General features: G+C 40.5%; 1 protein-coding gene across 2 annotated transcripts; it reads right to left on the bottom strand.

Moving 5' to 3' along the window:
* Nucleotides 1–203: 203 nt before the first annotated feature.
* msrb3 (methionine sulfoxide reductase B3) lies at nucleotides 204–18,502 on the bottom strand (the record flags this gene model as incomplete). 2 transcript variants are annotated; one of them, XM_079581297.1, is made up of 6 exons in its annotated part: nucleotides 204–482; nucleotides 556–653; nucleotides 3,283–3,311; nucleotides 3,392–3,469; nucleotides 3,556–3,664; nucleotides 18,293–18,502. In XM_079581297.1, 6 exons carry the CDS (start codon nucleotides 18,381–18,383, stop codon nucleotides 276–278), a joined length of 612 nt encoding a protein of 203 aa, XP_079437423.1. In that variant the 3' UTR covers nucleotides 204–275. The 2 variants fall into 2 exon arrangements, with proteins under 2 accessions (XP_079437423.1, XP_079437424.1); XM_079581298.1 differs by lacking the exon at nucleotides 18,293–18,502 and adding an exon at nucleotides 11,878–11,953.
* Nucleotides 18,503–18,636: the final 134 nt, after the last annotated feature.

The raw sequence follows: 18,636 nt of genomic DNA, 5'->3' as shown, positions 1-18,636 counted from the left end.
ATGATAAAGGCCCCAAGTGTGCGATCATTTTTAGATTGCATAAATAAGATAAAAAATAAATCCACTCATAGCAAATCTTTGTAACTAATATATTAACAAATAAACCATATATTTATTTCTGGCTCTACGCCTCATTTTGATTTCATTGCAGAAAATATTGGCAATTTTGGAATTTTTTCTGCAATGACAGAAAACTTTTTATGAATTTAAACTATTATGACGGATATTTTAAAGGCATTTTAATGAACACTTTTCTGTACCGCCGACGACAGGCCTTAGAGCTCCGTCTTGTCCTGTTTAGCTGGTCCCGTCCCCTCTGCTTCAGCTTCGGGTTTGGACTTGGACCCAGCCTGGGGTCCCGGGGGGGTCTCCGGGTCCGAGGAGGTCTGGGGTTCGAAGGCCAGGGAGGCGGAGTTGATGCAGTAGCGCTTCCGCGTCGGCCTGGGCCCATCGTCGAACACATGACCCAAGTGAGCCCCGCACTGAAGGAAAACACGGGAGGAAAATGTCAATGTCAATGTCCCAAATTTAGAAGAGGGTGGAAGGGCGTCTGACCTGGCTACACGTCGTCTCCACGCGCCGCATTCCGTAGGAGAAGTCGTCCGTCTCGTCGATGGAGCCTTTACTGAGCAGGTCATAGAAGGACGGCCAACCTGAGACACAACATGCACAAAACCAATGGAAGATGATGATGTTGTTCCCCTCATAAAAGAACAGATATGTGTGTTTTGTTTCATTCATCATTCATTCATTCATTCATCCCGAGTTATGGCCAGAGGGAACCTTTGTAAGACGGTATTATGAGCCGTGCAGAGCTATAATTGGTGCGAATACTGCTACAACCGCCGCTGGAGCTATGAGCTTGCCATTTGCGCTAGGGAGCTTGAACGAATAATAGTCATGGATATTAAGGTTACATCTTATAACTGTCGTGGCCGCCGTCTAGGCCAAAGCGTGGAGGACAAAGCTCGCCGTGTTGTCGTAGATGAACTTTTAGGACAGTGTGATATTCTGTGATCTTAAAGGACTGGATTCCATTCACGACAGTTTTCTCGGGGCTGGAGAGTCGACTACTGACCTTAGCCTAGGGATGAAGAGGGGAAGAATCCCAGGACTCGTGGCTATTTTGTGGAATAAAAAACTGGACTAGGGCGGCAACTAACGATTATTTCATCATCGATTAATCTATCGAATATTTTTACGATTAATCGATTAATCGCTTGGCTGTGAATGGTGTAGGAAAATTGGGTATAAAAAAAAAAAAATCATCACATAAAGCCAAAGTGGCGCCGCTTGAGGACATGTTGATGGAGGAGGCTTAGTAAATGATTGTTGGAGGCTCTTGGCGCTAATTCTGCTTCTGATTGGACGAGACACAGACGGATATTTATGAAATTTACAATATACATAACACTACAGAACCTTACTATGAAAAACAAAGTAGGTTTTCATCAAAAATACTACATTTTCATGTCATTTTTGCTCTATTTGAGTCTGTGTGAACCAGAAAACGATTAATCGATGACTAAAATAGTTGTCGACTATTTCAATAATCGATTAGTCGTTTCAGCCCTAAACTGGACTCAATGGTTAATGTCGTTAGACTTGATGTAGACTGGTGCGTTGCTATACGTCTGTCTCAGCAAAACAAGGAATTTGTGATTTTAAATGTTTATGCTCCATATGAATGCAGTTAACCAGTCAGCCAGTTAACTCTTTGTGTCAATACGAGTGAACACTTTGCGAGCTGTCTTGAGAAACCTGATGTTTTACACTGGTATGACTGCCTCTTAAAAGTTTAGAGGTTTTTTATTGATTGTTTTTTTGTCTGTGTTGATCTGGACCACAAGTCTGTAATAAAGCTATCTATCTATCTATCTATCTATCTATCTATCTATCTATCTATCTATCTATCTATCTATCTATCTATCTATCTATCTATCTATCTATCTATCTATCTATCTATCTATCTATCTATCTATCTATCTATCTATCTATCTATCTATCTATCTATGAAGCTAAGCAGGGAAGGGCCTGGTTGGTACTTGAACGGTGCCTGTTTGCGAACACCAGGAAGGCTGGGTGAATGTAGAGAGTGAGTGGCTGGTGGTGGTCAGAGGGGCCGATGGCACAGACTGGCTGCCTCGCTTCCGTCAGGGCAGCTGTTGCTATACTCGTAGCTTACCACCACCGGGTATGGAGTGAATAAATAATGACGACAGTGTAGCGCTTTGAGATACGTGGTTATACAGGCTTGTAACGCGCAACACAAGTGTAAGCCATTAATATTATTATTGTTAGGCCATAGAGCTTCACCGGACACATTATCATCATTTCCTTGCCCTCTCTCTAACTTTCAACTACCGTAAATTCTCTAATATAGTCCGGGGCCTTTATTTAGTCAAGGGCATCTAGGACCAGGCCTTTATTGGAACCAGGCCACAATTAGAGACAGGCCTTTATTTCTATTTGAGCAAAACAGACGACCAGAAAAACGAAGAAAAACGAGATTGTCCATTTGCACCTAAAATATTAGGTTCATTTATTAATGAACATTTCAAACCCTCTCCCAGCGGCTGGAACATTGACGCCTTTTATTTTGTCGGGACAACAGGAAGTGTTTCGTTGCTGTTAGCGGAGCTTTGACATCAGTGTCACTGCAGGTTTCTGTTTCGTTTTTACCGCGGACCGGATTATTTGTTGTTATCTCGTGTAAAAGGCGAGTTTAGACGGAGCGTTTGTGTTTGTGATCGATCATGAGACTGACCCGAGAGAAGACGAGACGCTCGCGCTGATGGGAGGAGTTATTTTGAGGCGTGGGACTGACCTGCACACGGAGCAGCTGGACGTGCTTTGAAGACGCGATGGAGACTTTATTAAAACCCTGGAGGGTCACACAACATTTGTTGCCCTGTTTCTACAAACAGTCACAGGAGGTTTGAAAAAATCTGTGTCAAAGTTACACTCGGATCAGCTCCTCCGCAGCGTCCCCCTCGGCCCGGGTTCCCGTTTGTTTACTTCCTGCACGTGAGTTTTCATTTACACCAGTATGAGACAAATTCCTACCATGGGGAATATTTCTACCGCTATAGTTTCTAATAAAAGCCTGTTTTAGAGACCGGCTTTAATTTGCCTCCGCCAGCCATGAACCCGGCCTTTGTCAGAGACCCGGCCGCTAATGGAATACAGGCCAGTATTAGAGAATTTACGGTATTTACACCGCTGTTACACCCCTGTTCGAAAACATGTCTAGAGTGGCTTCTTTAGTCGAGCAGTACTGACCTGATCCAGAGTCAAATTTGGTTTTGGAGCTGGAAGGAAGAGAAACTTCATGTTATTGGTTTATCAAACAAGGGAGTTTTACTGTTGTTCTGTAGTTACAGCGACTAACCTGAAGAGCGGCGCTCCGCACACCACGCAGTTGTACGTGCCCTCCTCTTTGCTAAAGGTCAGCTCTCCTGCGAACGCACTGAGGACACAACGGCAGAGTGGTTAGCCCGCCTTCTCCAGGGTGCCCCCCCCACTCTGCCACTGCGCCCACGGTCCCCTACCCACCTCTCTGTGCCTCTCTCCTGGGTCACATGGTACTGCATCGGGGTCAAACGCTCTTTCAGCTCCTCCTTCGAAAAACTCACGGGCCATGTCTTCTTCGTGCGACGCGCCCCTGGACAGAAAGGGCAAATTTCAGACCAACTACCGAGGGACGCTCCACGCCCCCTGGTGGTCAGGAGGCGAATACGTGCTGGGGCTCAACAAATATATCAGAGTACGTGATTGTGAAGGAGCAGCTATATGTGTGGTTAGCGTGGAGCCTTCACTTTTGATCACAGCGGCCTCTACAGTGCTCCAGGCTCAATTGTACTCTAGGTTTTCTGGTTAGAAGGTGCGTCAGCTGAGAAAACCTACCAGAAACCCTAAAAAAATGGATCTCGCAAAGGTGCATTATGTAACTTGATATTAGTAAAGTAAAGACGCCATAGATACAGACGGCATCTCGTCATAGAAGGGGGCGTGGCCTCGCCGAGGGGGAAAATAGAATCTTTAGAGAAAGACAAATTTTCACACTTTATAGCCATTTTCTGGTGGAATATCAACTTATTTATCACATAAACAAAGTCAAGTGTAACTCGGGCCCATATGGATATTTTCTCACAGCAGATTGTTCAGTAGAAGTGGAAAAAACGGCATTTGTTGCTAGCGCTAGCTAACCGTTGCTAACATGTAGCATCATGTTAGCATTTTCCGTTTTTTTTTATGTATTTATGGGCTGTTGAACCACTTTGCTCCTCTCCATGTCTTTGTATCTTTATTTAGTAGAAACTACATTCATATTTCAGCATTTGTTAAAGTAGTTTTTGAATTATTAGAGAAAGTTTAGATTTTTTCAAAATTGTTTTCCCCCTTAACTGTTTTCAAACATGACCATATATGGGCGATACCAGAGATAGATACAGACGGCATCTCTGGAATCGTCCATATATGGTCATGTTTGAAAACAGTTAAGGGGGAAAACAATTTTGAAAAAATCAAAACTTTCTCAAAAACTACTGTAACAAACGCTGAATTAAGAATATAAAATTTTCTAATAAATAAAAATACAAAGACATGGAGAGGAGCAAAGTGGTTCAACAGCCCATAAATACATAAATAACGGAGAATGCTAACATAATGCTACATGTTAGCATCGGGCTAATGCTAACGGTTAGCTAGCGCTAGCTACGACTGCCGTTTTTTCACTTCTACTGAACAATCTGCTGTGAGAAAATATCCATATGGGCCTGATTTACACTTGACTTTATTTGTGTGATAAATAAGTTGATATTCCACCAGAAAATGTCTAAAAAGAGTGAAAAATTGAGTTTCCCTAAAGATTCTATTTTCCCCCTCGGCGAAGCCACGCCCCCTTCTATGACGAGATGCCGTCTGTATCTATGGTAAACACACAGCCAGCCGATGGGTCATTAAAAGGTCAAGTGCATGTTAATATCTAATTCATTTTTCGCTTAAAAAAGTTCCATAATGCACTTCTAATAAGGACAACTACAAAAGCTCTTTGTAGTTCAATTATTCTTTGCACTTCGTCTTTACATTTATGCTAATGGGGGTTGAATACAGTTGAGTTAGTCCAGTAGAAATGTGTTTACAATTAACGGACGAGCGATGTAGCCACAGCATCTAGCTAGGCTAACCGCTAGCATGTCTGAATTTTTCTAAAACAGAAGCGTTTTTTAGAAGACTAACTTGAACTCATGATTTTGCTTTCTAATAGTATAATCTAAGTATAATCTAATAGTTCCAAAGTTGTGCGTGAGATAGAATTTATTTTTTCAAACATTCATGAATGGGTTACTGGATTTGCCGCAGATCATGCTTCCGCCTCAGAGCATTACAGGTCAAAAAACATTTTTTTCCAAGTCAAAGGTCAGACATATACCAGCTACCAGTTGGTTGGAAGCGCAGCATTAGATTCACTTCACACTCACAGCGCAAATGTCAAACACGTCCAGCATTAACATCTGAGAGAAACCGGAATTATGACCCACTTAACTACAATTTTAGATTTAATGCCAGCGGGAATCAAAATCAGGGTTTGTAATGACATTTAAGGCATTCATTTTGGCACAGTTGATTAAACGAATGCTTCATTAAATCCCATCAAAAAGTGTGAGCAATTGTTTTTTCCTCATAATTTGTCAAAACAAGACTAAAAACAAATGAATTATATAAAGCAGAAATTAAAGCAGGTTATACTAAATTGTGCTTTGGATTCAATTGAGATTATCTGTGCAGCCACTCTCCAAAGTGTCCGTTTCCTGTTGGTTTTAGAAATATAACCCCCATTTCTTTTTTCCATAGACCTTAACAGAAGAAAATCGGCCAACTGCAGTAGAAACTAGTAGTGATGGGCTAAACAAGCCGAGGCACTGATACAAGTATCACGCGCTGTATCACCGAGCGTATCGCTCTGAGAAAATTCACGTGACCGACACAGTCCCTGTGTCATTTTGTATCATGTAGTGTCATACGCAGCGAGCAGCAGGGGGCGCCAGTTGAACGCGAGCAACGCCTGGCTCATGTTGTCATTTGAGATTCATGTACCACACGCCGATCCCGCGGGGGCTCCCGGGCTCGAGCGCCCGCCCTGGGCTGCCCAAAACGTTGGGCATGAGGCAGTTCTACCTTGATAACAAAATGATTCAATAGATAGCCTGGAGAGCACAAGAGTCATCGTTTTCTTCTCTTTCATGTCCATATTAAAGTGCAACGCAAACACACAGACTGATAGGCTAATAGCCTACATGAAAGCCATTGATATACTGGTCGTCTCGCCCAGAAAAAGAGCGTCCAGTTAGGAATCATAGGGTCGTGAGTTCGAGAAAGATGATGGCCTACATTGGTTTAGTCCTTTGACTTGACATCCAATGGTAAACAAAAGCAGAAATACTTCTGGTGTCATATTATTGTCACAGGCACAATCCTTTATTAAATCTTGGTCAATGACTTCATTTTTACAAGGTTGTATCACTGATACTTCTCATTAATCATTCATTTGTTTCTATGATGCTTATCTGGAGCAGTTTTCCTCTTTCTAAATTCTCACTTTCAGCTGTTAAACAGCTCAATACTGACAATTTGGTTCATATTTGTGAATGAGAATAACTTTAGCTCAGGCAGTGTTGAGTTTGCTTTTTTCAGGCTCACTGCTGCAGTGCTTTTCCACCACCAGATGGCGCCTATAAGCCGACCAACACTGCATGATACAGTGTGACACAGACACTGAGGTATCATCTACCCATCACTAGAAACTACTGACCATACGGAAAATGCTAGTTTTGAAAACACACATGTAGAGTTAAGAAATACCCAGCTTTTTTGCAGCCTCATATTTTAATTTAGTTCTGAGTCTTTTAACAGAAAAATATAATCAAGATTTAATCAGAACTTCACTTTTATGTAATTTACTTTACTTGTGAAGTAAAGTCGTGAAGTAAAGTCAAATCTACAATTTTATTCAAACAAACTGTATTCATCCCTCTTTCAAACAGTCCTTGGAAGTTTAGTTGTTTGTGGTCCTTTTTCATTTTTTATTAATTTCCTTTTTAGTGTAATTTCAGTCTGATAAAACATTGCTTTGACTAAAATTTTGAATTCTAAAACACAATATTTAAGTATATTGTGTGCAAATGAAACTGTCTGATCATTCTGTAAGGATAAAATAAAAACTAGAAAATACAGCAATTTGTTTTGAAGGTCCTGAATCACCCCCAAGATGATCAGCCTCCATCATTTAAAACTCTTTATTACAGGCTGTAGGGAAATGAATGAGACTTATCCTCCAGAACCTCCTGATGAGCTTCAGAGGCCAAGCTCTAGCGTTAAAAAAGACAAATCTACAAATGTTGTGCAGGTCTAAAGTGAGCGGTCTAAGGTGAATCTGGTGGTGACGCTGTAGAAGGAAGGACAAACTGTGGATCATGCAGGGACTCGTGCAAAGAAATACTTACAATTTCAAGTAAACACAGCAAAAAACACACCTATATTATTTAAGGGGAGGCGCAGCAGGCAAAACTATATTTATTTCAATTTTGAGACCAGTTTAATGTATAGAGTTCAACCGGAAACAAATAAATTGCCTTTATTTTCACACTGAGCAGCGGAGGGAGGAAGGCCCGGTGTTAATACGGCCTAGAGGAGAATCTACAAAACCAAACACAGAACTCACTAAGGTGGATTTTAATATTCATTCAAGGTGAAAATACCTTGAGGGAAAGTAAAAGTCAGCCTTTTTTACTAAATGTTGTATAACACGTATAAAACGCTGCTCAGTGCAGTGTTGTTCAGTTGATGTTCATATTTATTATGTGAAATGATGGTCTGACACGTAGAGATGCCGTTTTACCATTTGTTAGCATCAAATTAACACTAACTTTTAGCTAAACACAGAAGTCGACGATTCAATATCGATTATTTACATCCTGTATGAAGTTTTTAACATGCCATTGATTACATATGGTTAAAACAAATCATTTTTCTGAGGGGTCTACATTTTTTTAAACTGTTTTGGAACATTTTAACAACGCGGAATGTGAAAATGGCATCCATTTGTCTGTATCAGGATTAGGGCTGCTCGATTATTGAAAAAATAATAATCACGATTATTTTTGTCATAATTGAAATCACGATTATTCAAACGATTATTTGTTGCCTTTAAAAAAATCCAGCAAAAAAAGTGACAAAAATCTATCAAAAAAGTGACAAAAAACCAGCAAAAAAGTGACAAAAAACCATTAAAAAAATGACAAAAATCCAGCAGAAAAGTGACAAAAATCCATTAAAAAAAAGACAAAAATCCAGCAAAAAAGTGACAAAAATCCATTAAAAAAAAGACAAAAATCCATTTTAAAAAAAGACAAAAATCCATCAAAAAAGTGACAAAAATCCAAAAATTAAAAATTAGAAAAAAAAATGTGAAAAAAAAATTGAAAAAAAAAAAAAAAACATTTGAAGAAAAAATTTAAAATTTTTTTGAAAAATAAAATTATAAATCGATTTTTTGCGATTATGCTATTTTTGTAACCGTTTACTGTTGTAATCGAAATCGTAATCGAATTTCGATTAATTGCAAAGCCCTAATCAGGATGTTTTTTTTTTTAAAAGAGGGGGTATTCTGCTTTTTTCAGCCACATAGCACCAGTCTATATCACACTACAATGATGAGCAAACCTTCTGTTGGTCTGTAAATGCAGTAAATTAGAATAACTGCCTTGTATAAAATGTCTCTCTCAAAATGGCTGTAGTGAATGTCTTGAAATAGGCCTCTGTCTCTTTAAGAACCTCTGAGCCTTTCCGACACGCCCCCTCCACACGCTGTCTGTGGCATCAGTGGGGAGGGGGTTCGGACTGGGACTGAAAAACAGCCCTGGACTCTGGTCAGCCTGGGCCCAAATTAGCGTAAATGTGACACTTCCACAAATACACATGTGAACCTCTTACCCCCCGCCTTAACCGAGAGCATTTTCTCCAGTTCGGCTTTGCCCAAATCTAAAAGCTTCTTGACTGGAGAGCAACACTGCAACGCCTCATTTGAAAGCTGAAATCTAGAAAAGTGACGGTAACTTTTTGTCACGTTGTCGCTGCATTTTTGTCATGTTTTTGTTGTTTTTTAAATGATTTTTTCTATCATTTTTTGTCCGTGTTTTTCTCATGTTTTTGTTGACTTATCATCCTCTTTTTCTCGCTATTTTGATGCTATGATTACTTTTTTGTGGCTTTTTAGCGTGTTTTCGTCACTTTTTTGTCACTTTTTCGTTGTGTTTTCGTCTCTTGTTTTTCGGGGGGGGGGGGGGTTCATATTATTGTTGTTTTTTCATCGCTTTTTTCATGCTTTGTCGTCACGTTTTTGTCACTTTTTTGTCGCTTTTCCAGCGCATTTTTGTTTTTGGATGCTTTTCTTTTAACCCCTTAACTCCCACCTGAACCGAGCACATTTTCTCCAGTTTGGCTTTACCCCAGCCCAAAAGCTTCAGGAAAAAAGCTGTGAAAATAGCAACAGAACTGAGACGAAAACAATGATGGAAATGTGACAAAAAATGTGACAAAAATTTGATTAAAAAATGACAAAAAATTTCACAAAAATGGACAAAAAAATGCTGAAAAAATTGACAAAAATGAGTTGAATACCCAACAAAAAAATGATGGGAAAAAAATCTGATGACGTGAGGAAAAAGATCCTCTCGGTTTAGGCGGGAGTTAAGAGGTTAAGCTTATAGATTTGGGTAAAGCTCGGTCACGCCCGGGGGTAAGGGTAAGGTAAAGTGAGAGGCCAGACCGGTGGCCCCTAGAGCCAGTTGCCCTTCTGTGCTCTTCCAGAACGGACATATGGCCAGTCCGCCCCTGGGTTCTGCTGAGGAGCAGTGGTTGGTTACTCGGCTGGTGACGAAAGCTCAGAGGCGTCTCCAGGAGGTGGGGGCGTTCCTAGGAGGACTCAGGACAAACCTATCCCTAAAATGGCCGCCATCAGAGTTATTACAGATTACTCAAAAATATGTGAATGTGCCAAGGCAACACTTCAGGCAGGTCTGCTTTCAATAAAACACTTCTATTGTATTTTTTGGCATTTCTAAGAAGTGAACTAGGAAGTGAACAAATAAGAAAAGTGCCTGTGCATCGTTGTCTCGTCACCAACACACAAGGGTTTGGAAACACAGCTGCTTTCAAATGTAAATGTCCTTTGGCGAATTGGTTGAGGGATAAAAAATTGACCAGACTAAGTAAAACGTGTGTATTTAACGCTAACTCCCCATTGCAGTAAAACGAGGACAAGAGACCGGTTTAAGCTAGCATTAGAATTTGGCTAATATCACAAGATGGCCGCCACATTTGGAATTTCAACAATGTCCGAGGCAACAATTATTTGAAATTCACCATGTGACTGATCTGGCCCACGATATAAAGCCTTTTCAGACCAGCTGTTTTGTAAGTACTTTTTGCAGAGTGAGTTCCGTGTTCAAGTCCTGCTTTGATTAAGGCGAGACGCGGCAGGTGAAAACATGGATTTTTTTTTTCATGCCGTGGTCTGTTTTGAAGTTTATGATGGTTTTGTCCCTCAACATCTTAGTTTTAACGTCAGAGTAAAAAAACAGACCAAACTCAGCCTTTGCAAAGTTTATTTTATGTTTTGTTTGTTAGAAATCACTCCAACATGGCCGCACGTATCTATTAACCTCTTAACTCCCGCCTGAACAGAGAACAGTGTCTCCAGTTCAGCTTTACCCAAATCCTGTAAGCCAGTGTAACGCCTCATTTGAAAGACCTACAAAACTCTAAATGGATCTTTTTCCTCACGTCATCCGATTTTTTTTTCTATCATTTTTTGGGGTGTTCAACTCAGTTTTGGAACTTTGTCTTTTTTTTTCAAATTTTTTGTCATTTTTTCGTCAATTTTTTATCACATTTTGATCACATGTTTTGTCATTTTTTTGTTATTTTTTGTCAATTTTTTGGTCATTTTTTGTCAAATTTTTATTACATTTTTGTCACTTTTTTGTCATTTTTTGTCTCATTTTTGTCACATTTTTGTCACATTTTTGTAATTTTTTCGTCAATTTTTCATCATTTTTTGGTAATATTTTTTGTCACATTTTCATCACATTTTTGTAATTTTTTTGTCAATTTTTTGTGGCATTTTTGGCACTTTTTCAATTTTGTCATTTGTCATTTTTTTGTAATTTTTTGTCAATTTTTTGTAATTTTTTCGTCAATTTTTCATCACATTTGTCATTTTTTGTCAATTTTTGGCACTTTTTCAATTTTTGTCATTTTTTGCAAATTTTTATCAATTTTTTGTCACTTTTTTGTCATTTTTTGTCACATTTTTGTAATTTTTTCGTCATTTCTTCATCAAGTTTTTGTCATTTTTTGGTCAAATTTTTGTACATTTTTTGTGACATTTTTGTCACGTTTTTTGTCATTTTTTCGTCACTTTTTTGTCAAAGTTTTCCCACTTTTTTGTCACATTTCCATCATTGTTTTCATCTCAGTTCTGTCGCTATTTTCACACCTTTTTTCCAGAAGCTTTTGGACTGGGGTAAAGCCAAACTGGAGAAAATGTGCTCAGTTTAGGTGGGAGTTAAGGGGTTAAAAGAATCCCCCTGACAAGACTCTATAATCCAAATATGGTAATTTCCTTTGTGGGATTTGCCAGCTGCAAAAGTCAGAGGGCGGACTTGCTAGGCTCAAAATAATAATAATATTTATTTCCCCTGTTCCCCTGCTGCGTCTCGCCTCGGCGTGAACAGTGAAGTTGTTCTACAGGAGAAGCGTGCGCACACACCAGCCGCGTTAGACACAGCAGCCACACAGCAGCCGTTTGAGGACCTGAGGGAAGACTGCAGGCCCGCAGCGTCACCGGCTGGCCCTTGGTGACCAGGTGCAGGAGGTTGAAGCCGGACATTTAGAGGCAGCGCGGTGAGGGGCGCGGTGAGGAGCGCGGTGAGGAGCGCGGTGAGGAGCGCGGTGAGGAGCGCGGTGAGGAGCGCGGTGAGGAGCGCGGGTCTGCACAGAGAGGGACAGGTTACCACAGGGAAACAAACTCCACAGTCCGGCCCACTCGGGAAAACAAAAGGAAAGGAGAAAAAATATTGCTGTGTCCTTGGGCAAGGCACTTCACCCACATTTCTCATGAATGTGGTGTAAAAAAAAAGGAAGAATTTCAAGTTTTGTACACTTTTCTCAATTAGCTAACTTGGTCTGTATTACATGGAAATGACTGTCCACTAGAATGTCATGGCGACGTGTAAACAAGCAGCAACCTCCCTCTCTCTCCATACAGCTGCTTTGTTGCCTTTTTCTGCGAGCTGCATTTGTGGTTCATGTGCGCCACATTGTTTTCCTGGATGCGATTTTGTTCGTCTTTGGCGTGTTTTTGTGGGGATCGGTGGATTTTTTTTATTGCAGAGAGTCCATCATGGTCCTGAAGAATGCAGCTTTCCAAAAGTAAACAAACAGCTATCGAGCTAAAGATATTTGAGATCTACACATTTCTTCTTCTCAAACACTTACAGGATCTGTATCCTGCTATTTTATCCATCCCAAAGAAAAGTATTGGCATTTATATGAAATATTGTACCACTATGAGTACTATAAGTATTTTCTGGTGGTATTTTGCAAACCCGGAAGACACGACCATGTGAAATTAGCAGTAAAAAATATAGAAATATCACAGTAAGAAGTGCAGTTACTTCACAATGTTATATGGAGTTGACATTTGCAACACAGCTTCGTAAATGGCTAACACACACGCTAACATGCTAACACACACGCTAACACGTGTTTTGCTCCCCGCTCTGTCCTGATCGCTCCATCAGGTGTTTACATTATGGGACTCGCGTTGGTTATAAAAGTGAATCCACTTTGATTCTGGTGAAGATTCACCAAACATCCATCAGAGACAGTCACAGAAAAACACGATTTTGGTGATAGTCGCTGAATCCCGGATTTTTTTTTTTTTAATTCTAGTGAGTGGCCTCTTCTTTAGGAAGGTTGAAAAAAGTCCTGTACCTCCAAACACGCTTTTCCCTGTGACATTATCGTTAGGTAAGAAAAAAAAGAACAGGCGTGTCCAGAGTAGGTTAGAAAGAGCTCCTTCTTCACAACTTTCAGTGCAAACATGACATCTGTTCAGACGCTCAGGGGGTGCGTTTGTTGAATGAAAAAGCTGTTTTATCAATTAAAATCAGGCCGTAAGGCATTATGTTGCAGACGTCAGGCTCTTCCTGTTTAACACCATGATGTAAAAACGTCAGAGTGTCAGAGTCAGTGGTGGAGAAGCTGCTCAGAGAGCAGGATTCAGGAGGATTGCTTAGAACTGCGTGAATGAAGCCAAAAAACACTCTGGGGGGGTTTTTGATAAGGAAAGAGCATTGCAACACGGCTAAAAGCTCCAAAAAGTCAATTTTGCATGATATAGGACCTTTAAGAGGCACCAGGAGGAGAAGCAGGAATAGAAACAGAGACAAACGAGGAGGTATCTGGGCAAGACTCAAAGCTAAGCCACACAAGCCTACTGTCCCTATAATGTTCCAGCTAATGGACGTTCACTGGAGAATACAACAGATTAACTGCTAAGCTCCGCTCAGAAGACGATAAAAGACTGTTTTGGAGTGGAAGGAGCTGCACAGGAGGAAGAGGAGGGACCAGTGCAGGACACCACGCTCTGTAACAGGGACAAACCCAGGAGGCGGTGCACCATCTCAGAGGATCAGGGGAGCACTGAAGGCTCTGGAGCCAGTCAATGCACTGAAAAGGCTCCACTTTTTAGTGCGAATGTACAAAACGAGTGTGGTTAAAATGCCAAGCCCCTCCAAAATGTCACACCCGTCCCACATGATGATTTTGGTCGGCCCCTGACATGATTATAACTTTTAATCATAACTTATTATATTATAACCGGCCCGCTGATAAATTGTACTAAAGACGTGACAACTCCATTTCCCAGCGCTTCAAGGTTTATCGCAGGACTGTGGTAACCTGTGGTACCTGCAGACTGGAGCCGCTGCAGGTCCAGGACCACAGATTCACGGCCTTTATGCCTTCAAGCTGGGCAACTGATTTGACTTATTTGATTTGATTTATTCTTATTATTGTGTCTCGCACATAAGTTTGTGCCCAGCCCTCATGGGCTTACAAGACTTTCTAAACAGAATTCAGATTTACAGAAGCTGTACAATCAATCACAACAGAACAACATCCACATCACAGAGGACTACTACCTACTAACACCTGCTTCACAAATTGCCCGGCTCTGCCATACTCTTCCCTGTACATTCCATGCAGGGAATCAGCCTGGTCACGGAGCAATTGGAGCAGTTTGAACGGGCGGGCCTAACATGTACAGATTGTCATTGAAATAAACCAATTAGCGGACGTGACAACAGCTGTGTCCAATTCAAAAAATATGAAGTGAATATAAACTCATGCGGAGAACGCGAGGCAAAATCCTCGACTACTTCAAGTTCATCCATGATTAGTTTTGGCTCATGTTAATGTTAACTGAACTAACAACATAGTGGTGCAGCCATAGACTGTAAAAAACAATGGACGTCTTCTGCTCACTCCTCCCCGTTTACCATAATGATCACGGCCGTGGGGGAATTCATGGAGGATTTACAGACTCCCCCTCCCCAGCTCTGACGAAGCCTGTTCCTAAAAAGGGCATAAGGGCGGGATCTTCACCGTAGACTCCGCCCTTGCGTGACGTGTAGCTCGCGCTGCTCCAATGCTAACAGTCCGACCCTCATTAAGTACAAGATTTCAAAAATTCATATTACGAAAACCAGCCTGGTTTCATATATTGTGATTAACCCAGCGTTATCTCAGGAGGAAGATCTAGCCTAGTCTAGTGTTGAAACAATTGAAACCAGGCTTTAAAGTAGTTTTTAACGTGTCTAAACTCCAATGCTTTTCAATGGGGGCCTAGCGGCGATATGGAGGTACTGCAGCAACGGCGGAGCAATGGCGGCCCCCACGTTTGTGGTCAAAAAGCAGGGCAGCCAGCGGCCATTGGGTGCAGCGAGTGACGTCACCTTGTCCTTTCTCTGTGACGGTCGAGATTGGTTCGGCCTTAGCCGCCAATCAGACGCTTGTTTACTGTGTGTGGCCAGACCCACCTTCTTTCCTGCAGAAAGAGGTGGTGTGTGGTTTATCCGGCTACTTCAGAAAAACTTTCTAATTTAAAATTCAAAGCTAAAGCCAAAATGTTTATTAAAAAAAACTGGTAAAACTATGTATCCATTGGGTATATAATGATTATGTTATATAAAAATAGAATAATACAAAAAGAGTGTATCGGATCGGTATCGGCCACATGAAGTGTCAAAATATCAGATCAACAAAGCGGATCGGTGCATCCCTCATGTTAATGCTGACAGGAAGGAGAACAGGCGGCTTTATACGGGGGTCATATTTCAGATTCTCTCATCGATAACGCTCCTGGACGTGTTTCAAAACGTGTAGATTTTACTCTCCGAGCCGAGCTGGTCTGAAAGGAAGGCGGTGGATCATACCTGCGAGTACCGCGGGGGACAGAGTGGGGGACACGGGGACAGTGCGAGGCCCGGTGGCACGAAGGCAGACTGCGAGGAGAGCCCTTCTCAGCAGCACCGCCATAAACAGGTCAGGCTGAAGAGAGAGGGGGAGGGATGGAAAGTAGGAGAAACAGAGGGGGGTGGCAGAACAAGTGGTGGTTAGCAGTGAGCGCACACAAAAGGGTCACATGTTCCAGAATCATGTTGAGTCTGATCTATGTTTCAGTGTTGACCTAATACAACAGACAAAAAACAAAAAAAAGCAAAAAATATGTGTTAAAGAAGCTCATAATGGGGGGGAGAAGTGTGTGTAAGTGACTCTTTTTGTTTGCAGTGGGGGGCAGGAGCCAGTTTTTCCTATTAGCTGCATTACACTTTCACAAGTCGTATCTAAAAAGAAAATATGAACCACAAAAATGATCATTAAAGGGATATTTCAGGATTTTTTTTTGACACAGGGCCTCATTTCCTGGTTATCCAGAGTGTTGCTGGTACCTGGAGATATTTTTTTTTGTAATTCATGCAGTTCTTATGTTTGATAAGCTAATGATTTGCTAATGCAAGGCTAGTGCATGTCTATGGTATCAGCTAGCCTGCATTTAAACCAGTCTGACCCGCTCCACAGAGCACCTGAGGCAAATCACTTATAACGCCAGACTAACCATATAAATGTCTGTGTCCATAGAATAATTTTAACCATTTTGCAGAAAAAAGACCTTATATTTGAGCAGCATCAGTTTCGTGGTTGTATAAGCTACGCAGCGGTGGGGTGATCTGCTAGAAAATAGTCCCTCAAAATGTGATCATTCATGTGATGCAGGTCAGTTATATTCCAAACATTACTCTATGGACCATATATGGCCCATTTTTGATTTTTTTTTTTTTTTTTGAAAACAGGGGGAAAACAATTTAGAAAAAATGTAGATTTTCTCTAATTATTCAAAAACTACTGTAACACACGCTGAATTATGAATATAGTTTCTACTAAATAAAGATACAAAGACATGGGGAGGAGCAAAGTGGTTCAACAGCCCATAAATACATGAATAACGGAGAATGCTAACATGATGCTACATGTTAGCATCGGGCTAATGCTAACGCTTAGCTAGCGCTAGCTACAACTGCCGTTTTTTCACTTCTACTGAACAATCTGCTGTGAGAAAATATCCATATGGGCCCAATTTACTCTTGACTTTATTTGTATGTGGTAAATAAGTTGATATTCCACCAGAAAATGGCAAAAAAGAGGGAAAATTGTGTTTCTCTAAAGATTCTATTTTCCCCCTCGGCGAAGCCACGCCCCCTTCTATGACGAGATGCCGTCTGTATCTATTCACGTTATTCCGCCCCGCCCACTTTTGCCACTTTTTGCGTTGTCTCGGCACCAGTCACCACAGTTACCATAGTTACCGTCAGTTGCCCTCCACCCCAATTTAAAACTGTAGGCTCTTTCATGTTGTGATGTCACGTGAACGCTACTTATTTACTGCAAAAAGCATGACTATTGATACAGTATCTATCCATTCCCTAGTCATTCTGCTCGGGTAAAGTAGATAATAAAACCGTGCTTGTTACATGTACCTCTGCTGCTGTTTGGTTCTAAACAAGAGGAGAAATTTCAAAAAACATTGAAAAAACATTGATGAAAAAGTGGCAAAAATGTCACAAAAATGTCACAAGAAATTGAAAAAAATGTTGACAAAAAAATGTCAAAAATGGGACAAAAAAATGACAAAATGTGACAAAAATGTGACAAAAATGTGACAAAAAATGACAAAAAATGACAAAAATGTGATAAAAAATGACAAAAATGTGATAAAAAAACTGACCAAAAAGTGGCAAAAATGTCACAGAAATTTAAAAAAAAATTGACAAAAAAAAGTAAAAAATGTGACAAAAAAATAGTAAAAAATGTGACAAAAAATGACAAAAATATGACAAAAAAATGACAAAAATGTGACAAAAAAAATGTCAAAAATGTGACAAAAAATGACAAAAATGTGACAAAAAAATGACAAAAATGTGATAAAAAATTGACCAAAAAGTGGCAAAAATGTGACAAAAAATTGAAAAAAAATGGACGAAAAAATGTCAAAAATGTGACCCAAAAAAAAGCAAAAATGAGACAAAATGGGACAAAAAAATACAAAAATGTGATAAACATTTGACAAAAAAATGACAAAAATGTGACAAAAAAATGACAAAAATGTGATAAAAAATTGACCAAAAAGTGGCAAAAATGTGACAAAAAATTGAAAAAAAAATGGACGAAAAAATGTCAAAAATGTGACCAAACAAAAAAGCAAAAATGAGACAAAATGGGACAAAAAAATACAAAAATGTGACCAAAAAATGACAAAAATGTGACAAAAAAAAAGAAAAAAATGTGATTAAAATTTGACCAAAAAATGACCAAAAAAACCAAAGAAAAAAAACAACTATGGTTCTAAACAAGAGGAGCAATTTCAGGTTTTACGCCGCGCTATTTCTGGGTTTGTCCTGATAACGAAGGGCCAGACACGATGACACGATGACCTGAAATACGACACCTCTCCCCGGCTAACGTGCTTTAAAATGCGCCTCAGGTAAAAACTGGACACGCAACGCTGCTCCTCCACTTCGTAAAACACTTCGGAGTTTGTTAGAAAAGTGTGAATTACGTAATAACAGCGGTGTAAACAAACGGCGCGCACGGTTATGTTACGTACCGGAGAGGGACAGCAGCAAGAGCAGGACGCAGGCCGAGTTCAGGAGCGTTTTCCGGGGGGAGATGTGACCTGGCGGGGCCCGGAGGACCATGAGCTGGATCTGAGTCAAAAACAGGAGTTAGAGTTATGTCCAGCAGAAACGCAGCGCACTGTGGTGGTTTTACGTCACCTTTTATGGAGACGAGGGCAGTACGTACGGCGTCAGGAGGAAGCCAGCGTGACGCAACAGGAAGCGGGAGTAACCAGGAAGTAGGTTTTGTAGTTTTAAGAGATGAGAGATGTGTGACTTATGACCTGTTTTTAATTTTGGAAAAAGCTCTTCATTATTCCGGTTGTAAATATGT

Source organism: Gobius niger (assembly GCF_951799975.1).
Source record: "Gobius niger genome assembly, chromosome: 22".
NCBI lineage: Eukaryota > Metazoa > Chordata > Actinopteri > Gobiiformes > Gobiidae > Gobius > Gobius niger.
This window is presented reverse-complemented; position numbering and strand designations above follow the sequence as displayed.